The sequence below is a fragment of the Marmota flaviventris genome, chromosome 3 (genome assembly GCF_047511675.1).
Source record: "Marmota flaviventris isolate mMarFla1 chromosome 3, mMarFla1.hap1, whole genome shotgun sequence".
Lineage (NCBI taxonomy): Eukaryota > Metazoa > Chordata > Mammalia > Rodentia > Sciuridae > Marmota > Marmota flaviventris.
The window spans coordinates 96838763-96860515 of record NC_092500.1 but is presented as its reverse complement, the minus strand read 5'-3'; the positions used below and the strand labels follow the sequence as shown (position 1 = coordinate 96860515).

General features: G+C 39.0%; 1 protein-coding gene across 3 annotated transcripts in view; it reads right to left on the bottom strand.

The window, feature by feature from the left end:
* The window catches only part of Gpr19 (G protein-coupled receptor 19), a 39094-nt gene continuing 17341 nt past the window's right edge, over positions 1–21753 (bottom strand). For all 3 annotated transcript variants that reach the window (XM_027955909.2, XM_027955908.2, XM_071609210.1), the window contains one exon: positions 1–1311. In XM_027955909.2, coding sequence (XP_027811710.1) covers positions 42–1289 — 1248 coding nt within the window. In that variant the 5' untranslated portion in view covers positions 1290–1311 and the 3' untranslated portion in view covers positions 1–41. The remainder of the gene's footprint in view (positions 1312–21753) is intronic.

Here is a 21753-nt window from a genome sequence, read left to right as displayed (position 1 = left end):
AATCTCTGACACATAACAATAATTGAAAGAATTCTGAGAAATCAGACAAAAGTATTTGGTGGATTTGAGTTAATGGGCCAAGCAAGCTTCTTTTCCTTGGCTTCTCTGTCAAATGAATCATAGATTGAGTCTTTGGTTACAGTTTTGGCTATGGGAGGGATTTCTGAAATGCCAACATAGTTCTTTTTGGCCATCCTTGAACTTGTTGTGATAGTATAGGCATTGCTTCGGTAACACTTCATTGAGGACATGCAAAAAGTCTCTTTCATTCCTCTCCTAAAATTGGCATTATAAATTGAATACAGAGTAGGTTTAGAGGCTGAAGAACTAAAGGATATCCATGTGACAGCTGTGAAAACAAGGGAACTTTTCTTATAATCATGTTCATGGGGGTGCCACAGCTGAACTACATGAAAAGGCAGCCAAGAAAACAAGAACAACAGATTTAAAATGAGGAACATCTTGACTGTTTTCACTTTTGTCCTTGGGACAATGTTCATTGTCCTCCTCACTGTTCGGCCATCAGTACCTATCCTCCAAATATACTTTATGACCTTCTGGTAAAATAAGATTATGAGGACAGATGGAATCACAAAGCCCACCAAGAAGTGGATGACAGTGTAAGCAGTTCCTTCCCAAGAGGAAGGGAGGAAATAGTTACAGTGACTGTCCCAGTTGGAGCCATAGAAAAAGAACACGGGGGTCACAAAGGCTGCATCAAAGATCCATGATGCTGCAATCATTTTCTTGGCTTTTTCTCTGGACACCTTAAAGCTCAGTGGGTAGACAATGGTGTAGAACCGGTCAATGCAGATGGAGAGGAGAACGTAGATCTGGACACCTGGAGTGAGATATTGAAAGTATCGCACCATCTTGCACATTGCGGTACCCAATGTCCACCTTCCAGTGGTGAACTGGAGCAGGACAAATGGAGTGCTGGCCACGCTTATGAGAAGGTCAGCACAGGCCATGGAGACCACAAAGTAGTTGGTGGTAGACTGAGTCCTCCTGCTCCTATGGATAACCAAACAAACCAGGGAGTTGCCAAAGATAGAAAACAACCACAGAGCCCCAAAGAAAATGCTGGCTGTGGCCACTTCCCCCGGTTTCAGTCCATATTGAAGGTCTGTTCTGTTGCTCATCCAGTTGGGCTCCTCATATAAATCCATCAGGTCATGGCTTGGCAGAGGCGTGGCTGTTTCAGTGCAGCTGTGGTTCTGGAGGGACACCAGAGGTGTAGGAATAACCAAAGGTGGCTTGCTGTGATCCATTCTGTGAGCAAAAACCATATTCACTTTTTTTCTCTTAGTTCTGGATAAGAAAAGAAGAATGAGGGCTCCTGTTAAAATGGTGTCAATATAGACTGACTACTAAAACTAACAGTTTTATGACAGATTGGTTGTCATCTGTCAATGAGCGGGGCTTCTGCACTAGCAGGAAAACATAATTACTACCTGAAGAATTTCTGCTCCCCCTCCATTTCTTTTTCATTTTAGAAAGAGCTCAGGCTCTCTCTGGACTCACCATTCTGACCCTTAATCAGATGTGGTAGAACTCATGTCACACCCCATCCCTGCACATGTCATTGTCTCCTTCACCCACTGAGGGTTCACAGAGGGTTGGGGAGCTCAAATCTGGCTCATGGTAAGTTTGTTACCACTAGCTGAAGAAGTGTTGGAAGTCTGGCCAACCATGTGACAAGTTCCTAGATGTCATACACACAATGAAGCTGCAAGAGAGGAAAGCTTGGGCAGAAGGAAACACAGACACTGGCTGTGGAAAAGGCAAATAGGAGTCTGTGAAAATAGACTGTCTGGCTATGGAAGAGCCCTTACTGACTGCAGACCTTCTATTAGAAAAACATTATGGTAACACATGAAACAGTCAGCACAGCTCTTAATTTAATGACATCTGTAAACAGCTTCCTTTTCCAGAAGATGATGCAGTTCATGTACTAACAGTGTGCTACCTACCAATGACGTTACTTTGATGTCATGGTGTTGTTATTGCTTCATGAAAGAACATACATATTTTAAATCAGTGAACTCTGACTCTACCTAAATTGCTGCAGCTCTGTTTATTTATTCAATAAACTAAGAAACTGCTTGGTACTAGAGAAACAAAGATTAGGAAGGCATTATAAAATAATCAGTCTGTGGGGGCTGGGGTGTGGCTCAGTTGTAGCACACCTGCCTGACATGTATGAGGCACTGGGTTCTATTCTCAGCACCACATATAAATACATAAAATAAAGTCTATCAACAACTAAAAAATATTTTAAAATAAAATAATGTCTGTCATATTATAACAATTTGAAAATAATTATAATTAACTTCTAAAAACAGACATATTTAAAAGGAGCTAAGAAACAGAAAAATAGACTCAATTTTGGGGTAGGAAAGGAAAGGTTTCACAAAGGAGCTGAGATTTGAGCCTTACTGCAACATTTTATAAGTTCGTTTCACTCTAGCTTAGCAATAAACTGAAATTTACCAGGGAGCCTTAAAAAATACTGATGCTTGGATTCCATTCTCCAGGGTTCTAATTTAACTGGTATCATATGCAATCTGGACTACAGGATGTTCCAAAGTTCCCCAGGTGATCCTAATGTGCAGCCACAGTTTAGAATCTTTGCTTTAGGGGCTGGGTACAGTGGCCCATGCCTGTAATCCCAGCTATTTGGGAGGCTGAGGAAGGAGGGTCTCAAGTTCAAGGTCAGACTTAGCAATTTAGCAAGACCCTGTCTCAAGATAAAAAAAAATTAAAAGGGCTGGGGGTGTAGCTCAGTGATAGAGCACCACTGGGTTCAATCCTCAGTACCACAAAACAAACAAAAAGAATCACTGATTTACAATTATTTCCATGTTTCTGTCTGCCCCACTGAACTATTGGCTCATGGGGGAGGAGGTGTTATTCTTCCTCTATTCTCTACAGCTTCTACTGAAGTTCTTTACATTAGTAATTGCTTTTAAATATTTAGTAAATTGGATTCTTAAGGACAGAGAACTAAAATAAATGATTCCTTATTCTCTGTGGCTCTGCTAGGATAATTAAAAACTGGATAGAAAATCATTGTGCATTCTCAGGAAGCTGAAACATTGGTGACCACAGTGATATGGGAAAATATGACTCCTGATAAGAGCAGGGCAGATGTGATCTAAGTAACCCAGGTCAGCAGCTACATGAAGCCAAAGCCTCATCTAAAGGAGAAGAAAGGTAGACAGGTATCCTCAGACAGGTTCTGGGAGTTCCCCACTCCCAGGGAAACTTGTCTGCTATATTAAATTCTAAGGCTCCAAAGTAAAATTTCAGAAAAGCCTCTTCTGCTGCATCAATTTGGAAACAAACATTCTTCCAGGGAGTGTTTCTGAAATACAAGGGCTCTTTAGCAATTATATCACAGAGCCACCCATATGTGGTCATTTCAGGAGTGACAAGAATTCTTCATCTCTTTCCTGCTCTGACTTAAGTCAGAGCAGGAAAGAGATGAAGAATCACAGCCAGTTTTGAGACTGCCAATATATCATACTCCATTAGGTAGAGGACTGAAGGCCTTTTTAAATCTCTATATATTATCTAAAAGTGCAATCACTTATTAAATTATATTACTATCTATCCATACTCTAAGAGATGTATTTAATATATGGGTGGAGAAAATGCTGATGGGTACAGAACTAGGGGCTAGGTAGGCCTCTGCAATCAGGTAACTTGGGGAGCCTGAGATGTTACTAGGCCTCATCACTTGATATTATAATTTTTATTTTGTACGTTTGTCTCCTCCATTAGGTTACAAGTCTCTCAGGGATTATGTCTTATCTCTATATCCCTTGGATATTTAGATACTAATAAAGATTCACTAAACATATGAATGGGCACATATGTTAATAAAAATTATCCAATACTTGAAAAGGTGGCAAAGGTATTGTTGTGCTGGGACGCACACCCCACACAGTTCCCTGGCAAACCTAGGACTTCCATATGCTGCACAAGCACTCTACCACTGAGCCACACCCTCAGCTCTATGAGACATTCTTAAATGGGCCTTCCTCAGGATTATTAATTCTCTGGAAAAAATGAGCTTGTGCTTGTTTTGCTATTTACTATTCGACGAGCACATAGACACTATGAAAATTACATGTCAACTTGTAGAGTTTTGCATAAAAAATGACTCCAAAGTTAATGAACTTATTGCCTTGTAGGACATTAACCAACTTATGTCTACTTAGCTGACACTGTTTTTATACTAACAATGTTTTTTAAAAAATGACTATAAATATCTCTTAAAAGGTTCTTGGAACCAGCTTTATTATTTCATTGATTCTTTCAGTAGTAAGTTAATAAATCTTTGATATATGTTCATTCTGTATTTGTTAAAAAGTCACAATTTTAACTTTTTGAAATTCATACTTTTTATGGCTAGCTGGCAGAATGAATGGATGAGTGGAAGCTAATATAAGAGGGAGGGGAGGAAAAAGGAAAAGAGAGGCACAGATGACAAACTGTGCTCTGCTAAGGGCTATTCCTGACTTTGTGTACCAATTGCTGGTTAGGGTTTTGTTTGTTTGTTTTAAAGACTCAAAAACCCTAACAACTGATTTTTATCCTCCTGAAGTTGTGAAGATTCACAAACATTCTCACCATTTTGGAAGACCATTCTTATTTCTGAGATTTGCTTAAAAATTTAATATCATTCAGGCATGGTGGCACATGCCTATGATTCCAGCTACTGGAGGGGTTGAGGAAGGAGGATAAGAAGTTTGAGGCCAGTCTGGGCAACTTAGCAAGACCCTGTCTCAAAATAAAATAAGGGTTAGGGATGTAGGTCAGTGGTGGAGCACCCCTGGGGTCCATTCCCAATCTAGTAATATATACATACATACATAGAATTTTTTAAAAAATTAGGTGTAGTTGGACACAATACCTTTATTTTATTTATTTATTTTTATGTGGTGCTGAGGATTGAACCAAGCACCTCGCACTTGCTAGGCAAGTACTCCACCACTGAGCCACAACCCCAGCCCCATACATAAAATTTTTATGTTAAAATTTTTACAGTTTTAAAAAAGAAGCATTTTCTTTTTTTATTAGTTGCACATGACAATACAATGATCTTGACATATCATACATTTGAATCAAATGGGGTATGAATTCTCATTTTTCCTGGTGTACATGTTGCAGAATCACATTGGTTATACGGCCACGTATATACATACATCAATACTAGTGTCTATTTTATTCTGCTGCCCTTCCTATACCCCCTCCCCTCCCCTCCCATCACCTCTCTCTACCCAATCTAATGTGACACATTTCTCTCTTTTTTTTCCTTCCCCCTCACATCATCATACATGTATTTTGTATACTGATGAGGGTCTCCTTCCATCTTCCGTGCAATTCCCCTTCTCCCTGCCATTCCCTCCCACCTCTCTTCTCTATTTAGTGGTAATCTTCTTCTCATGCTCTTCCTCCCTACTCTTTTTTGAGTCACCCCCCTTATATCAGAGAAGACATTCGGCATTTGTTTTGTAGGGATTGGCTAAAAAAGAAACATTTTCTATAGAATGGGAAGTATTTACTAGACCTAAGCAGATACATAATGCTATTTACTATAGAGCAGAACAGAAAGATTAATTACAGTGATGATGGTAGGTATAGTGTTGGTATCACCCAGAGTTAATATTACTATGATCAGGCATTTCTTATGCATAATGCTTCAATGTAGGTAATATTATTACTCTGTTTTACAAGTTTAAAAGCCTGAAGTTCTTCCTCTCAGGTCATATGTTGGAAAGACTGCCTTGTCCTTAACTGTCATCAGGGCTTCATATCCACTGAGACCACAAAGGGCTTGATCCGAATTCAGAAGGTTAAATGGGCCATACAGGGGTAGGTCCTTCTGGACTCTTCATCCAAACATAGGAAGATGAAGCTATTCCCCACAGCCTCTTCCTACCCACAGATACATCTGTTCAATATGCCAGCTCAGAAATATGTGACACAGCAAACACTTAAAAAAAAAGTCACTCCCACCACGTACTGCATGGAGGCTTAGCATCAAGAGTGCAACAGACACGCTGGTCTGGAGATACAGCCTTTCTTCAGAATAAAGGGTGTGAGAGCATTGGAAATGCAACATGACTGATGATTAATTTGTCTTTTAAACACAGAATGAAAGCAGAGCTCCATACTTTAGTTTGAATTGAAATGAGGAAAAGGTTTGATCAATGATGCTACCTACATAGGAAACTGTCTTTTTATAACTTAATTGTTTTATTTAAAAATTATATGGTGGTAGATATTTTTTATTAAACCTTTCCTTGTTACCTAGGCTTGGCTTGCCTGCACATAAAAAGAGAAACATGCCTGTAGCAGTAGTAGGCTGCCTTTGGTTTACATGGGGTTCCCCTGAGCCTGGTTAGGGTTTTGTTTGTTTGTTTTAAAGACTCAAAAACCCTAACAACTGATTTTTACCCTCCTGAAATTGTGAAGATTCACAAACACTTCTTTCCTGTACACACTTCTTTCCAACTCAGGTTCAATGACATCATGTTGGTATCATGAATCAGCTATGATAGGAATGTTCAGAGCAGGGAAATAGACAAAACACCACAAAGCAGGGGTCTTCTCTTTGTAGAGCCAGTTACTAAACATCTATCAACACACCACTTCCAGGGGATCAGGGTTTATAGGGCAACCAATCCTGCAGTTCTGAACTTATATGCACCCATGAAATTAACATGGCTTGGGAGGCCACACAGGCTCTTCAGAAGCTTCCTGATGCTGTCTTACTTTCTGGTCAAGAGCTAAGCTTTGGTGTGGGATACTGAGCTAAATGTTTTATAGAACTACTTAAAGACCAAGTATCCACCAGCTTAACTATAGCAGGGAAACAGGAGACCTCTGAGGCCAAGACATGTTCTTACCATGTGCTACCCAGATGCATGTGCCAGATAAAATACAGAATGCCAAGTTAAATGTGAACTTCATATCATTTTCTAGCTAAGCATGTCCCGTAGAATATTTAATAGCTATCCTGTATTTTTATTTATACACCCAGAACATAATCTTCTGCTGAACAACAGGCATATTGCAAAGTGGCTGTGTATGCAGACTTCAAAATCAAGATGGCTGAAGTACAAATTATACTGTGTCACTTACTCACTATGTGACTGTGGGAAAGTCACTTACCCCTCTTGAACTTCAGTTTTCTTAGCTATAAGATGAGGATAATTGGTTCCTGCTTCATTTGATTACTATGTGAACTAAATGAGAGAATATGCTCAAGAGTTAAGCAAGTTATAATATATAAATCTGCCTGGTATGAGGAAAATAATAAGTATTATGCTTGTATAGGCTTTGAATCACCTCGCTATGTGATAGCACATAGAAAGTGCTTCAAAGTGTTAAAAATTAACACTTTGTGACAATGCTAAATCACATAATTTAGATTTATTAAGGGTAACTGTCTTTTGTGAAGAGATCTGAGTACTTAATAATTAATTACAATATTTTTAAGCAGAAAAAATTCACTGAGGCCCAAATATATAAATGCTAACTTTGTCAAAGGTAGAGTTGATGTTATAGTGACATATTAGCTAGATCAAACTTTCTTTGCATTATATGCTAAAGTTTGTAATATATCTGGATTGAATATCTTTTTCAAAAGTATATAGAATTTATTCAGCTTAAATTCTTTTCACTATATAATTTTGAATAATTGCAAAAGAATACCTCAGTGCTTTGAAAACAGAGCTTCCCTCCACCACCTGATACTCTCAGTGTCACAGGCTTATATACCTGGAATTTTCTTGGATGCTCTTTTCTCTTTCCTCCTTTTATGTAATATAACTGTAAGTATTCCTCCATAATATTTCTGGCTTTGTGTTTTTTAATCAGCTTCCCAATTGAGTTTTTTTTTTTTTTCCCTCATACCAGGGATTGAACTCCACCAGCTTAACTATAGCAGGGAAACAGAAGACCCGTGAGGTGAAGACATGTTCTTACCATGTGCTACCCAGATGCATGTGCCAGATAAAATACAGAATGCCAAGTTAAATGTATTAAGGGTACTTAACCACTGAGCCACATCCTCAGCCCTTTTTATTTTTTAGACAGAGTCTTGCTAGGTTGCTTACAGCCTCGCTCAGTTGCCGAGGCTGGCTTCAAACTTATGATCCTCTTTTCTCAGCTCCAAGCTGCTGGAATTGCAGGTGTATGCCACCACACCTGGCATTCAGTTTCCCAATTAAGATTAAGCAGTTTCCCTAGATGAGTCTGGGTACATTTCCTTGTTTGGATAATGGTTACACTTTCAAGGAGAACATGATTTTTTGAACAGAGAAGGATTTTCAAATGAGCCTCTTCTAATTTCCAAGATAGGCACAACAACCAATGGACATTCCTGGGTAAGAAATTCTGGATATCTAGATTTAAGGAACTAGTACTCTTTCTACCACCTTTACTTCTTTGTCTTTCACAAGATCTTAAAATATCAGAAATAAACAAGGTCAGCATCCATGGCATGATTTCACGTAGCTAGGAAAATCCTATTCCTCCAACCTGTCATAATTACAGCACCATTCTTTTGAAGTCAAGGTCCCTTTATGTAATGCTTCTTAAAGAGCAAACATTTTTACATTTTATCAATAGTGATCTCTGAGGCCCATTTTTTCCCTGAAATACACAGGGACAAATACACTAACCTGTCTAGTAATAGGCTGGTCTCAGCAGGTTGTGGACTCAGGGTCTGATAGCACTGTGGCATTGGTGGTCACAGGAGCCTGGGGCTGGTCCATCCACATTGATTCTGTCCAGAACTGGGCAGAATTCCTTGGTGCAAGACCATAGGCTGGTGACCGTGATGAGGCGTTTGGGCCTATCCTAGCCCCAGAGAGAGGCTTATAGGGATGGACTGACTACCTTTCCCCCAATTTATGTTGAATAATACCAATTGCAGATTTGGGGCAAACCTCACCTTGGATTGCCCTCTAGTGCTAAAACAGTGGCAACACACCAACACTGGGCTGTGATAAACCTGGATGTAGAGCACCATCTGGTGCTGAAACAGAGGAAGCCACTGCAGGCTTAGAGAATACAGCATTTTGCACGAATTTCCGAAAGACAGGCTAAACACAAAGCCAGATTATAAAGATTTAAATAAATACCTACTATGTCCGGTGTGGACAATATTACACACTAATAAGCATCAAGAACTTTCAGGGGGGAAAATTCTTTCTGGGAACCATGACCTCACCTAATGATCAAAATAAGGCTAGGAACTGAACAAATGGTAACCAGGATAGACAATCTCTTAAATGGGGAATTGAAAATTGCTGTTTTGGCTGGGTCAGTGGTAGTGCATGACTATAATCTCAGCGATTTGAGAGGCTGAGGCAAGAAGATCTCAAGTTCAAGACCAGTCTCAGCAATTGAGCAAAACCCAAAGCAATAGCAAGACCCTGTCTCAAAATGAAAAGTAAAAAAGGGCTTGGAGGTACCCCAGTGGTAAAGCATTCCTAGGTTCAATTCCCCATACCAGAAATAATAATAAAAAATAAAATAAAACTGCTATTTTAAGGCACCTCAAAGAGCTTCAAGAGAATACAGAGAAATGATTCAGTACTTTTCTATTTTTAATTTTCTTAATTATAGATGAACACAATACCTTTATTTTATTTACTTATTTTTATGTGGTGCTGAGGATCGAACCCAGTGCCTCACATGTGTTAGGCAAGTGTTCTATCACTAAGCCACAAACCTAGTCCAGAGTCAATACACTTATAGACAAACTTCACAGAGAGATAGAAGCAATTTTTTAAAAAACTAAACAGGAATCCTTGAGTTGAAAAATATACTAAGAGAAATTTAAAACAATAGCAGGACAGATCAAATATAAGATTAGTGACCTTGAAGACAGGCTATTTGAAAATACAAAGCTGAAGGGAAAAAATGAGAGGAATGGAGAAAGCTTATGGAAATTTGGGACAGCATTAAGAGCAAATATTCAGGTTATTGGGGTTCATGTGTGACAGGAGAATGTCAAAGGGGTAGAAAGCTAGTTCAAAGAGATCTAACAGAAAAAAACCCTCAAATCTAAAGAAGAATACAAATATCTTAGTACAAGGAAGTCAAAGATCACCAGTCAGATTCAACTGTACCATGTCTACCCCAAGACATATTATAACCAAGCTCTTAAAGGTTAAAGGCAAAGAAAAGATTCTCAAGGCAGCAAGAGAAAAGAAATAAGCAACACTTAAGGATTTCCCAATTCACCTGCTTTGTAGGGCAAGATAGAGTGGCAAAATTATTTCACAGATTGAAGGAAAAAATCCTGCCAACCAAGGTACCCCCCAAAAAATACCATATCTAAAGATATCCTTTAGAAATGAAGAGAGATAAGGACTTTCCTAGACAAACAAAACGGAGAGACTGTAACTCCACCAGACCGTTTTAACAAGAAATGCTAAAGGAAGTTCTTTGAACTGAAAGAGATATTAATGACTAAGAAGAAAATTCTGGATGATACAAAACTTACTAATATGAATAACTATATAGACAAATTCAGAATGTTCTCATATTGTAAATATGGTATGTAACCATGTACATTTTAATAATGAAGGAAAAAACCCAAAATGATTAGAATAACTACAGTAATGTTATGAGATAGACAATATAATAAGATATAAAGTGGGCCATCGAAAATTCAAAGTGTGGGGAAGGATAGAGTGCAAGTACAGAGGATTTTTTGTTTGTCTTTTAATTTGTATTTATTTCTTTCCTTTCTTCCTCCATGGAAATTATCTTGTTCTTGAAAAAATAATGGGCCAAGGAAGAATGCAAAAATTCTCTGATATGCGGAAGCTAACTCACAATAAGCTGTGTGTGTATGTGTGTGTGTGTGTGTGTGTGTGTGTGTGAGAGAGAGAGAGAGAGAGAGAGAGGGAGAGGGAGAGGGAGAAGGAGAGGGGGGAGAGAGAGAGAGAGTGAGAGAGAGAGAGAGAGAGAGAGAGAGAAAAGTTATTGAATTAAACAAAGGGGAATAAAGGGAAGGGAGGGGGATAAGAATAGGAAAGACAGTAGAATGAACCAAACATAACTTTCCTATGTTCTTATATGGATATATGACCACTGTAACCACATCATGTACAACCACAAAAATGGGAAGTTATACTCCAAGTATGTCTGATATGTCAAAATACATTCCACTGTCATGTACAAATAAAAATATAATAAAATAAAAACTTGCCCTGGGATGTAACTCAGTGATATAGTGCTTGCCTAGTATGCTTAAGGCCCTGGATTCAATCCCCAATATTGGAAAAAAGAAAAACAAAAACCCGATCACTGCATCTTAAGAAAATAGAAAAACAAAAACAAACCAGACCCCAAATTAGTAGAAGAAAAGGAACAATAAAGATCAGAGCAAAAGTAAATAGAGACTAAAATAATAATAACAATAAAATAAAAAATTTACAAAAGTTCAGCAAAACAAAAAGCTGGATCTTTAGAAACAAAATCAACAAACCCTTAGCTAGACTAAGCAAAAGTAAGAGAAGACATATATAAATAAAATCAAGGATGAAAAAGGAGACAATACAACTGACAGTATAGAAATGCAAAGGTTCGTTACAGCTTATTCTGAGCAACTATATGCCAACAAATTTTATAACCTAGACGAAATGGATAATTCCTTGACACATACACCTTGCTAAGTAAGACTGAATCATGAAGAAGGAAGAGGGCGGGGAAGGAGGAGGAGGAGGAGGAGAAGGAGGATAAGAAGAAGGAGAGAAAGAAAGAAAAGAAGGAGAATAAGGAGGTAGAGGAATAGGAGGGGCAGGAGGAGGAGGAGAAACAGAGCAGCAGCAACTTGGGAGGCTGAGGCAAGAGGATCCAAGTTCAAAACCAGCCTCAGCGATTTAATGAGGCCTAAGCAACTTAGCCAGACCCTGTCTCAAAATAAAAAAATAAAAAGGGCTGCGGATGTGGCTCAGTAGTTAAGTGCCACTAGGTTCAATCCCTGGTACCAAAAAATAAAAAATAAAATTTAACTCTATCAATCAATTAATCACCTGAAGGCAGGTAGGGTATGGCTGGAGAAGGTAGAACATTGAGGGCATGGCTTTGGGGTATATATTTGTATCTGGCAAGTGAAGGGCTCTCTCTCTCTCTCTCTGCTTTCTGATCATCATGTGAGCTGCTTCCCTCCACCACACTTTTCCACCATGACGATCAGCCTCACCTTGAGCCCCAGGTATGGAATCAGCCTTCTATGGACTAGGATGTCTGAGCCCCTAAATAAACCTTTCCTGCTCTACAATTGTTTTGGCGGGTCCTTTAGTCAGCAGCTGAAAAGTTGACTAAAACATCACTCAAAAAGTTTATCTCAGCCAGGTGTGTTGGCATACACCTGTAATCCCAGTGGCTCAGGAAGCTGAGGCAGGAGGATCAAGAGTTCAAAGCCAGCCTCAGCAACTTAGTGAGGCCCTAAGCAACGCAGTGAAACCTGTCTCTAAATAAAACATAAAAAAGGTTTGGGGATGTGGCTCATGGATAAAAACCTCTGAGTTCAATCCCTGATACCCCCCCAAAAATTTATCTCATAGAAGTTACCAGAGGCTGAGATGAGTAGGGACCAGAGGTTGATCAGTAGGTACTAAGTTACAGTTAGATAGGAGTAAGAAATTCTGATAGGGTGACTATAGATAACGAAAACATACCACATATTTTGAAAAGCTAGAAGAAAGGAATTTGAATGTTTTCATCAAAGAGAAATGATAAATGTCTGAGGAGACAGATTATGTGCAACCTGATTGAAACATTACACAAATGTATACGTGTATTAAAATATCAAAGTACTCCGTTAATATGCAAAAATTCTGTTTTTATGTATACTTAAAAATAAATTTAAATTTAAAAATTACTAACTCAGAACTGGTTAGTGCTATGGATAAAAATAAAGCAGAATGAAAAACCAAGAACTGATGAGAAAGGAAATAGCACATGGTTGTCTGGTTGCCTAGTGGCCATTTCCAAGTTCTGCCTTGACTGTCTCTCACTGTTGAGACTGACAAGACAAGATAAAATCTTCTCCACCATCTTTTGCAGCTAGGTATGGTCACATCAGCATCAGCCAGAAACTAGAGAAAGTCTCTTGGAAGGGTCTTGAGAGGGTCTTGGGAAAATGTTTTTTCTTTGTGAAAGGAAAGAGGCATGTGGGGAGTGTTTTCCTGGGACTGGCTGCTCCACTCATGCTTTATAAACCTTTGCATGAAGTTGTAAGGGCTCTGGGTGGTATCTTATGAGTTCAGTTCCTGAGACTCCCAGAAATATCACACAGTGGACTGACATTGTGGTACCTCCAGATTTTTTTATTAAATAACCAGCACATGTCACTAAGGCTTAAGAGTTTTCTGTTACTTGCCTCTAGAACAAGGTTTTATTTTAGATATGGAGGTCAAAGGCAGGTTCTCTGAATAGGTGACAAGTCAGTCATAGCATTCTAGGCAGAAGGAACAATGGATGCAAAGCCCTGGTGCATGGCTGACCCTGGACAAGTGGTTCCCTGAACCTCCCATCCCATGCCACACTATGTCCCCTTTAGATCATGTATGTGAAAGAGAAGAATATCTTAGTTTTTTCTTAGAAGAGGAAAGAAGCAAGAAAAGCAGGGAAGTCTGACTTTCTCACTCGTAGATCACTGCTCAGTGAAGTCAGAGGTTACCTACTAGGTGCACTGTGAGGATTCTGTCATCCTAGAGGATGGATAAATCACTGAGATATTGAGGTGTGCTGTGTTCCTTGCTGGGCTTCGACTCCCATCCCACTCTGAGAATAAACCTGGATTCTAAGCCCTGCCTTTCCTTATAGGAGAGTTTTATCACTGGATTTGAGACAATCAGTTTCCTTGGCTTTTATTTTCTGGAAGCTAAATTCTCTGAGAGTTTTCTTGGAGGAGGGGAAGGGAAATGTGTACTTCTGAATGAGCAATGTGACTGTGCTCCTGGGACTCATGGGAAAGGTAGACCTGAATGGGCACAAGGGATCTTTTGGAAATAATGGAAATGTTCTGAAATTGAGTTGTGGTGATAGTTACATAACTCTGCATGATTAGCAAAAATCATTGACCTATAACATTTAAAATAAGTGAATCTGGGGCTGGGGCTGTAGCTCATTGGTAAAGTGTTTGCCTCGCATGTGTAAGGCACTGGTTCCATCCTCAGCACCTCATAAAAATAAATAAAGATACTGTGTGTTCATCTACAACTAAATAAATATTAAGAAAAAATAATAAAATAAGTGAATCTTATGGTATGTAAATCATATCTTGCTAAAGGTAGTGGTTGTTGTTTTTTAAGGAGAGGCCTGGGACCCATGCTTCACCTCCTCACTGTGCACCAGGCCAGTGCAGAAGATAATGGAGGAGTACAGCTCTGAAGGTTGATCCAAGACATGGAGTTTCTTGGCTGGGAACAGTCTACCTGCCCACAAAGGCAATCTTGAAGCAACAGATCCAGAGCCTTCAAGGTCCCACATTAGCTCAGACCACAATCACTTCTCTATCATAATCAGAGGGTATCCAATGGATCACTCCATATATTTTGTCCTGTGTAAGCAGCCCAGGACCTAGGAAGAGAAAGGAATCCTTGTAAAGTTCATCACTGAACTTTCCTATTAGTCTGGTAGAATGGAACCTTGTCATTAATTTTAAAGGAAATCATGTGTATAGTAGGTTGAAATGGCCCCCTTAAAGGTGTCCATGCTCCAATCTCTGGAACATGTATGTGTATTTGCTATGTTAAATAGCTAAAGGGACTCTGTATATATAATTAAGGTTATGGACCTTAAAATGAGATTATCCTAAATTATAATTAATCACATGAGCCCTTAAATGCTGAGAATTTAGTTTCTGACTAGTAACAGAGAGATGTAGTACAAGCAGAAGTCAGAAAGAGATTCCAAGCAGGAGAAGGAATTGACATAATGCTGACTCTGAGATTCAGGAGTCCTCATCAAAGACCAGGGGGAGTCTCTAAGAACTGTGGGTGGCTTCCAACTGACATCCATAGGGTGGGGGGTGAAGAGTCGGGGGGTGTCGGATAGGGTCCACACGTCATTAGATTCCGACAACAACCTGAATGAGCTTGAAAGGGAAGTCATTCCTAGAATGTCTAAAAAGGATCACAATTCTTCTATCATCTTGATTTTAGTCCTTTGAGATTCTAAGCAGAGCAACCAACCAAGCCCACCCAGACTCTGGACCTATGGAACTGAGAAATAATAAAGGGGTATCATTCTAAACCACCAGATTTGTATTCATTTGTTATAACAGCAATAGAACCTAATTCAATGTAGCATTTCTTAATATATAATTGAGTGTAAAAATTAAAATTCATTCCAGCTATTCTATTACTTTCAATTACCCCACCAGCATCTGGAATGGTATTAGAAACCTGAAAACCTTAAAGAGTATAGATAATGTTTTCTACTTCACCTTGAATGTTGGATTGGAGGCTAAGAACCCTGGGTTCTAATTCTGACCACAAGCACTACACAAGTCAGGACATTCTACTCCGACTTTCATATCAGCATAAGGACCATTAAGTAAATCAATCTCTCTAAATCTTCACTGCCATGTCTAAAATATGAATTGAGTTGGCCTAGATAATTTCTAAGGTCATTTCAGCTCTAGGCTCAATGCTACCTGGAATAAGCAACATACACTCTTTACTTTATAACCTACCACAAGCATCCAGCAGAGAGCTCATTATGTGAGTACAATTTGATGACAGGAGATGGGAAGCTGGGCTCTTTCAATACCCAAGATTGATAGCATGGATCTCAAAGGGAAAGATGACTCCTACCTAGAGTCCAGCCCAACCTTCCTCAATAATTATCCTAGATGTGTCAACAATCTCTACTGAATATTCCTGTAAGACGTGGTCTGGTCCTAGAAGATCCATGTTTGCTTTCATTCCATCTAATACCAAACCTCTCAGAAGAGGAAACATTTACTGCAACACCTGTCTGTCCTCTATCAATATTCCATGCCTCTTGTCCCAGCATGGAGTCTTTTAAATTCCAAAGGAGAAAATTTGGACAAGGAATTTACACCTCACCAAAAAATAATTTAATTCATCATAACATTTTTTTTGAACAGCTGTTGCATGCTCATTCAGTTAAGAGAGGCAACCAGATTCTTTGGAGGTAATGTTTGGTTTCATTTCCAAACTCTGATTTTAATATCAACATCTCAACTAGTACAACTTAAATTGAAGGAGATAGCGAAGCAAAGACCAGTCTCATTACACTCAAAGCAAAGAGCTATCTGGTAGATGATTTACAGCTGCACTTGTCCCTCAACATTAAGGGGAAAGAATTGGTTCCAGGATCCACTCAGACACCAAAATGTATGAAAACTCAAGTCCAAGGTTATACCTCCGCACATCTTCTCGTACTTTAAACCATCTCTAGATTACTTACATACCTGATACAATGTAAATGCTATGTAAATAGTTGTTATAATGTATAATTTAGGGAATAATGACAATTAAAAGTCTGCATATATTCATACAGACACAATTTTGGTAGGAAGGGGATTATTTTCCTTGTTTTTTTTTTTCTTTTTTTGCAGTAGTGGGGATTTAACTCTGGGGCACTCTACCACTGAGCACATTCCTAGCCCCCATTTTTTATTTTGAGGCAAGGTCTCACTAAGTTGCTCAGGCTGTCCTTGAACTTATGATCCTTTGCAGGAGCTGGTATTACAAGCATGTACCACCAGGCCTAGTTTGGGGGAAGTACTTTCAATCTGCAGTTGGTTGAATGTAAGGATATACAAACTGAGGACATGGAAAGGCAATGGTATTTTACAAAGAAGGTAAAGGATTCATTAAGAAACAAGTATAAGCACTGAACAGAAAGCTACTAAGCACTTGCTTCACATCATATTAACATCAGCACTCTGTGTAAATTTTTATCTGCACCACTGTCCTGAATCAGGGTTTTCCAGAAAACTGTCTTCAAGTTCATGAAACTGAAATTCAAGATTTAATTTTGTATTAAGTATTTTCCATGGACAAATGATGCAACCATATGCAATCAGATGTCCCTGAAAATATGGTTGACCATGTATTTGCATATATGTCACATGGAAAATATATATTTTATGCTGCCTACTTTTATACATTGTATAAGTTAATATGTTACTATTATCATCTTTCAGTGCTTATTTCAATTGTTTTTGCATATCATTAATGGTTCACCCAAATCAGCAATTGCTAACCTTTCTTTTTCAGAAATTCACATGACAAGTGTGTTCAGAAGAGGGATACACACTCACAGATATATCCAGAATTACATGCAACTCCAAGAGCTTGACCTATAACTCTGACCCTTTAATTTTCCACTTAAGAAATCATGTGAAAAGTAAAATTGTTGGGGTGGTGGGAGATGGTGGAATGAGACAGATATTATTACCCTCTATGGATATGAATGCACAAATGGTGCAACTCTATATCATGTACAAGCAGAGAAATGAAAAGTTGTACTCAATTTGTGTAAAAAATAAAATTAAATTAAAAATAAAATAAAATTGTTATGTAGATATTCTCAAATGTATTCTAATTAATTTAAGAAAAAATAAATCATTAGCTGGGCCTGGTGGTACATACCTGTAATCCTGGCTATTAGGGAGACTGAGAGAGGAGGATTGCAAGTTTGAGGCCAGCCTGGATAAGTTATCAAGACTCTGTCTCAAAACAAAATTTAAATAGGGCTGAAGGGGGCTTGTCTAGCATGCACAAAGCTGTGGTTTGATCTTTAGTACTAGGGAGAAAAAAAGGAAGACATCATTAATAATCTTTAGTACTTTAGTTATTATCAAGCAATTATTTGCAATAGATGTCTACTGGACATAGCAATGCATTTTGACACTTTTGGATGGTAAGCAATGCATTTTGACACTTTGGATGGTATAATATAACTATGTCCCTGAAATTTGAATTCTTGAAAGCTAAGGTGCTTAGCACAGAGAACAAGGGAAAGGTAATAAAAGTAGAAACCTAGCTATTCTCCCCACTGGAAAACTATGGAATAATCCAGACCAGCTTCTGATGCAGGAGTCTACTAATGAGCTTATCCTAGAGGTAACTGATCTCCCACCTATGATCTATAAAGCCACTGACATTCCAACAAGGTCTCATAGCCTGCACCCAAACTGGAAGATTTAGTTTGATGTAGAAGAAAATAAATTTATGTGCATTTTAATTATGAAACTGTTGTATAGTACCTGAGAACATGGGATCTACACTAGTGGTTCTTAACTGGAATAACTAACTGCCTCCCAGGGGACATTTAGCAACATCTGGAGACATTTTTGGTTGGAAGGGGCAAGTTGCTGACATCTGTTAGGTAGAAGCCAGGGAAGCTGCTAAAGGTTCTACAATGAATAAGACAGACTCCCAATAATAAGAATTACCTTGCCCATAATGCCAACAGTGCTGAAGATGAGACACTGATTTAGAGACAGACTGTCTTGGCTTCAAGCTACTTATAATCTGGGTAGCGTTTGGCAAGTTACTTAATGTCTTTGCGCTTACTGAGTGTCTTCACCAATAAAATTACAGTATTCACCTTATTGATTTTCTGTAAGAATAAAATAAATTAGCAATAAAGGAGCTAAGAAAAACGTCTAAAACAGGTATACACCAAATGTTTGGTTTTGTTATCATTATATGCATTGAAAAACGCTGAGAAGAAATACGCTAAAATTTTAGTAGTAGTTGTTCCTAGGTGACAAAGTGATAACAAATTTTTATTTTCATTATACTTTTATACTGCTCTATATTTTCCAAAGTTTTGAGTACTATATTTGTATTTGATATGAAAAAAATGTACTCTTTCTCAGTTTTGTTTTTTTGGTACTGGGAATTTGAACACAGGGTGCTTTGCCATTGAACTACATTTCCAGCACCCCCTCCCTTTAAAAAAATTTTTTTTTAGTTGTTGATAGACCTTTACTTTATTTATTTATATGTATTGCTGAGAATCAAACCCAGTGCCTCACACATGCCAGGCAAGTGTGCAACTGCTGAGCCCCAGCCCCAGCCCCCAGCCCCAGCCCTTTCTAAATTGCTTGCTGAGGTTGGCTTTGAATTTGCAATCTTCCTGCTTTAGCCTCCGGAGCCCCTAGGATTACAGGTATGCATCACCTTTCCCGGCTCTTTTTTTAATTTTTTTTTTTTTTTCAGTGCTGGGGCTCAAATCCAGGGCCTCATACATGCTTGGTAAACACTCTAACACTGAACTATATACCCAGCCCTAAATTTTTTTTTTTTTTTTTGGTACCAGGGATTGAACTCAGGGGCACTTGGCCACTAAGCCACATCTCTAGCCCTATTTTGTATTTTATTTAAAGACAGGGTCTTGAGCTGGGACTGTAGCTCAGTGGCAAAGCGCTTGCCTAGCATGTGTGAAGCACTGGGTTTGATCCTCAGCACCACATAAAAATTAACAAATAAAATGAAGGCATTCTATCCATCTACAACTATAACAAAAATTAAAAATAATAATAATAAAAATAAAGACAGGGTCTCACTGAGTTGCTTAGCACCTTGCTTTTGCTGAGGCTGGCTTTGAATACTTGATCCTCCTTAGTCAGCCTCCCAAGCTGCTGGGATTACAGGCATGCGCCATTGTGCTCCTAAAACATGTGTCCTTTAAAAAAAAAAAAAAAAAAGCAGAAGAAATAATTTTATTTGTGACCTAGTAGGTAGAACACAGACTAAAAGAACTAAATTTAGATTATGGTTCTACTAGCTGTGTGATTTTAGGCAGGTTAGTTAACCTCTCTGAGCTTCAGCTTCCTCATCAGAAATCAGAGCCAATAATACATAGACAGAACCTATGAGCAGGAAACATGATAGACATCAGGTGCTGGGGAGAGTTTGTTGAATGAAAGGCTCCAGGAGATGTTCTTTTCAAGGGAAAATTACCCTACAAATAGGGGGAAAGATTCATCACTGCAACTCCCCTTTTAAACTATCCTCTGTGAGAGGACAACTCCCATTTCATTCCATTTTTTTGCCATGGCTCACAGAAGAGAAACTACACCCACCCTTTCTGGTCCTTTTCTCTACTCCCTCCTCTCCTGACATTTACACATTAGGAAGGGATTTGATTGTTCCACTGGCAGGGCCTGACTCATTTGGCAGGGTGTATCAGCCAGCAAGTTACTATCTCTGAAAGGCAGAACCTAGCCATCACTTTCTCACATCCTTCACCCCGGCTCACCGCCCCCCTTATCTCCTCTTACACACCTGGCCTCCAAACCAAAGCACACTTGGCAAGGCCTCCTCAGGGAGAAGTCTCTCCACTATTTTTTTTTTCTCTCTCTCTCTCTTCTATCTTCTGGCCAGCTGGCTGAATAGGTTGCCCCCATTTAGATTCAAAAGGGTTGAGCAGGAAGCCCTGGTGTGCACTAGCCCTGCTCACTTGAGAGGTCCTGCATGTGTTCAGTGGGCACGTGGCTCTTGCCCAGCTGGTCTGTGCTCCCATCAGGGCTGTTGCTTCTTATTATGTGCAGTACATTCAGTAGGCAACACTGGAGGTGAAGAGGATGAGTGGTCATACATCCACACCCCTTGGGGCACTTGATGTCTGTCATGTTTAATCCTTATAGTAACCCTCTCTGATGTGCATTGTTAGCCCTGATTTTTGATTTCCAATGAGGAAACTGAAGGTCAGAGAGATTCACTAACCTGCCTAAAGTCACATACACCCCTCTCCTTAAGGATTTAATTAAATGGGAAAAATAACAGAACAAAGGCTATTTTTGGTATGTTATCAGAAGGGTGACTATTTTAATCCTAGTTAGCTTGAATTCAAATCCTAAGCAAGCTTTTAGAATGTCCTGAGACAATACCTTCCATTCAGGTCCTATCTGCCATAGTTTGGGAAAGGTAGTGTGGTCCTAATCCATGCTGACATGTAGGATCCTAGAGAGAATTCCTGAGTTCTGCCATTTCTCTGGGCAGAAATCTGGGGACTGGAAGCCAGACTGCATTAAGAGAGGATGATATGGGGCAGGACCTCTCAAGACATTCACACTCAACCCAAGGTGAACTGTTTCAATGTTGGGAAATTGTGCCAGGCAACACACATCAGAGGAAAATGGGACTTTGGGAGGGTGCCTCCATCTAAATACAATAAAAATTTAAGAATATCATTCTAAGTGCAAAAGTACAAATAAAAATTTCAGGAAGATAAGGATCCCCAGGACAAAATTTATGGACACATCTTGACCTCTAGTTTGCTGCTCCAGGGCCAACCTAGCTAACATATATAAACTTCAAGCATAATTGAGACTGTTGCCAAGTTCTTAACTATACATTTGCCCGTTCACTGTCCTTCCTATAAACATATGCAAATAGAATAGACGTGATCACCAAACTGGCTGTAGTAGAACATTCTTCTTTCACAAGTTATACTGAAGCTTATCATACTTCAGGCTGCGCTACCATAGCATGAAAGTGTTACCTAAAAAAAAAAGTCAATATCATAGGGGACACAAACCTGAAGAGAAACACCTCACTCAGTGAAGAATTTCACAAATTTAAGATTCCTGTGCCTTTTCATCCTCTTTGAATCTTAGATGTAGCAACTTTTGTAATTTTCCCATAGCTTATAAGAATGAGATTAGTCATCTGTTATTACCAAGGGCGAGAAGGAAATTTACAAAGACCAAAGGGAGAAAAA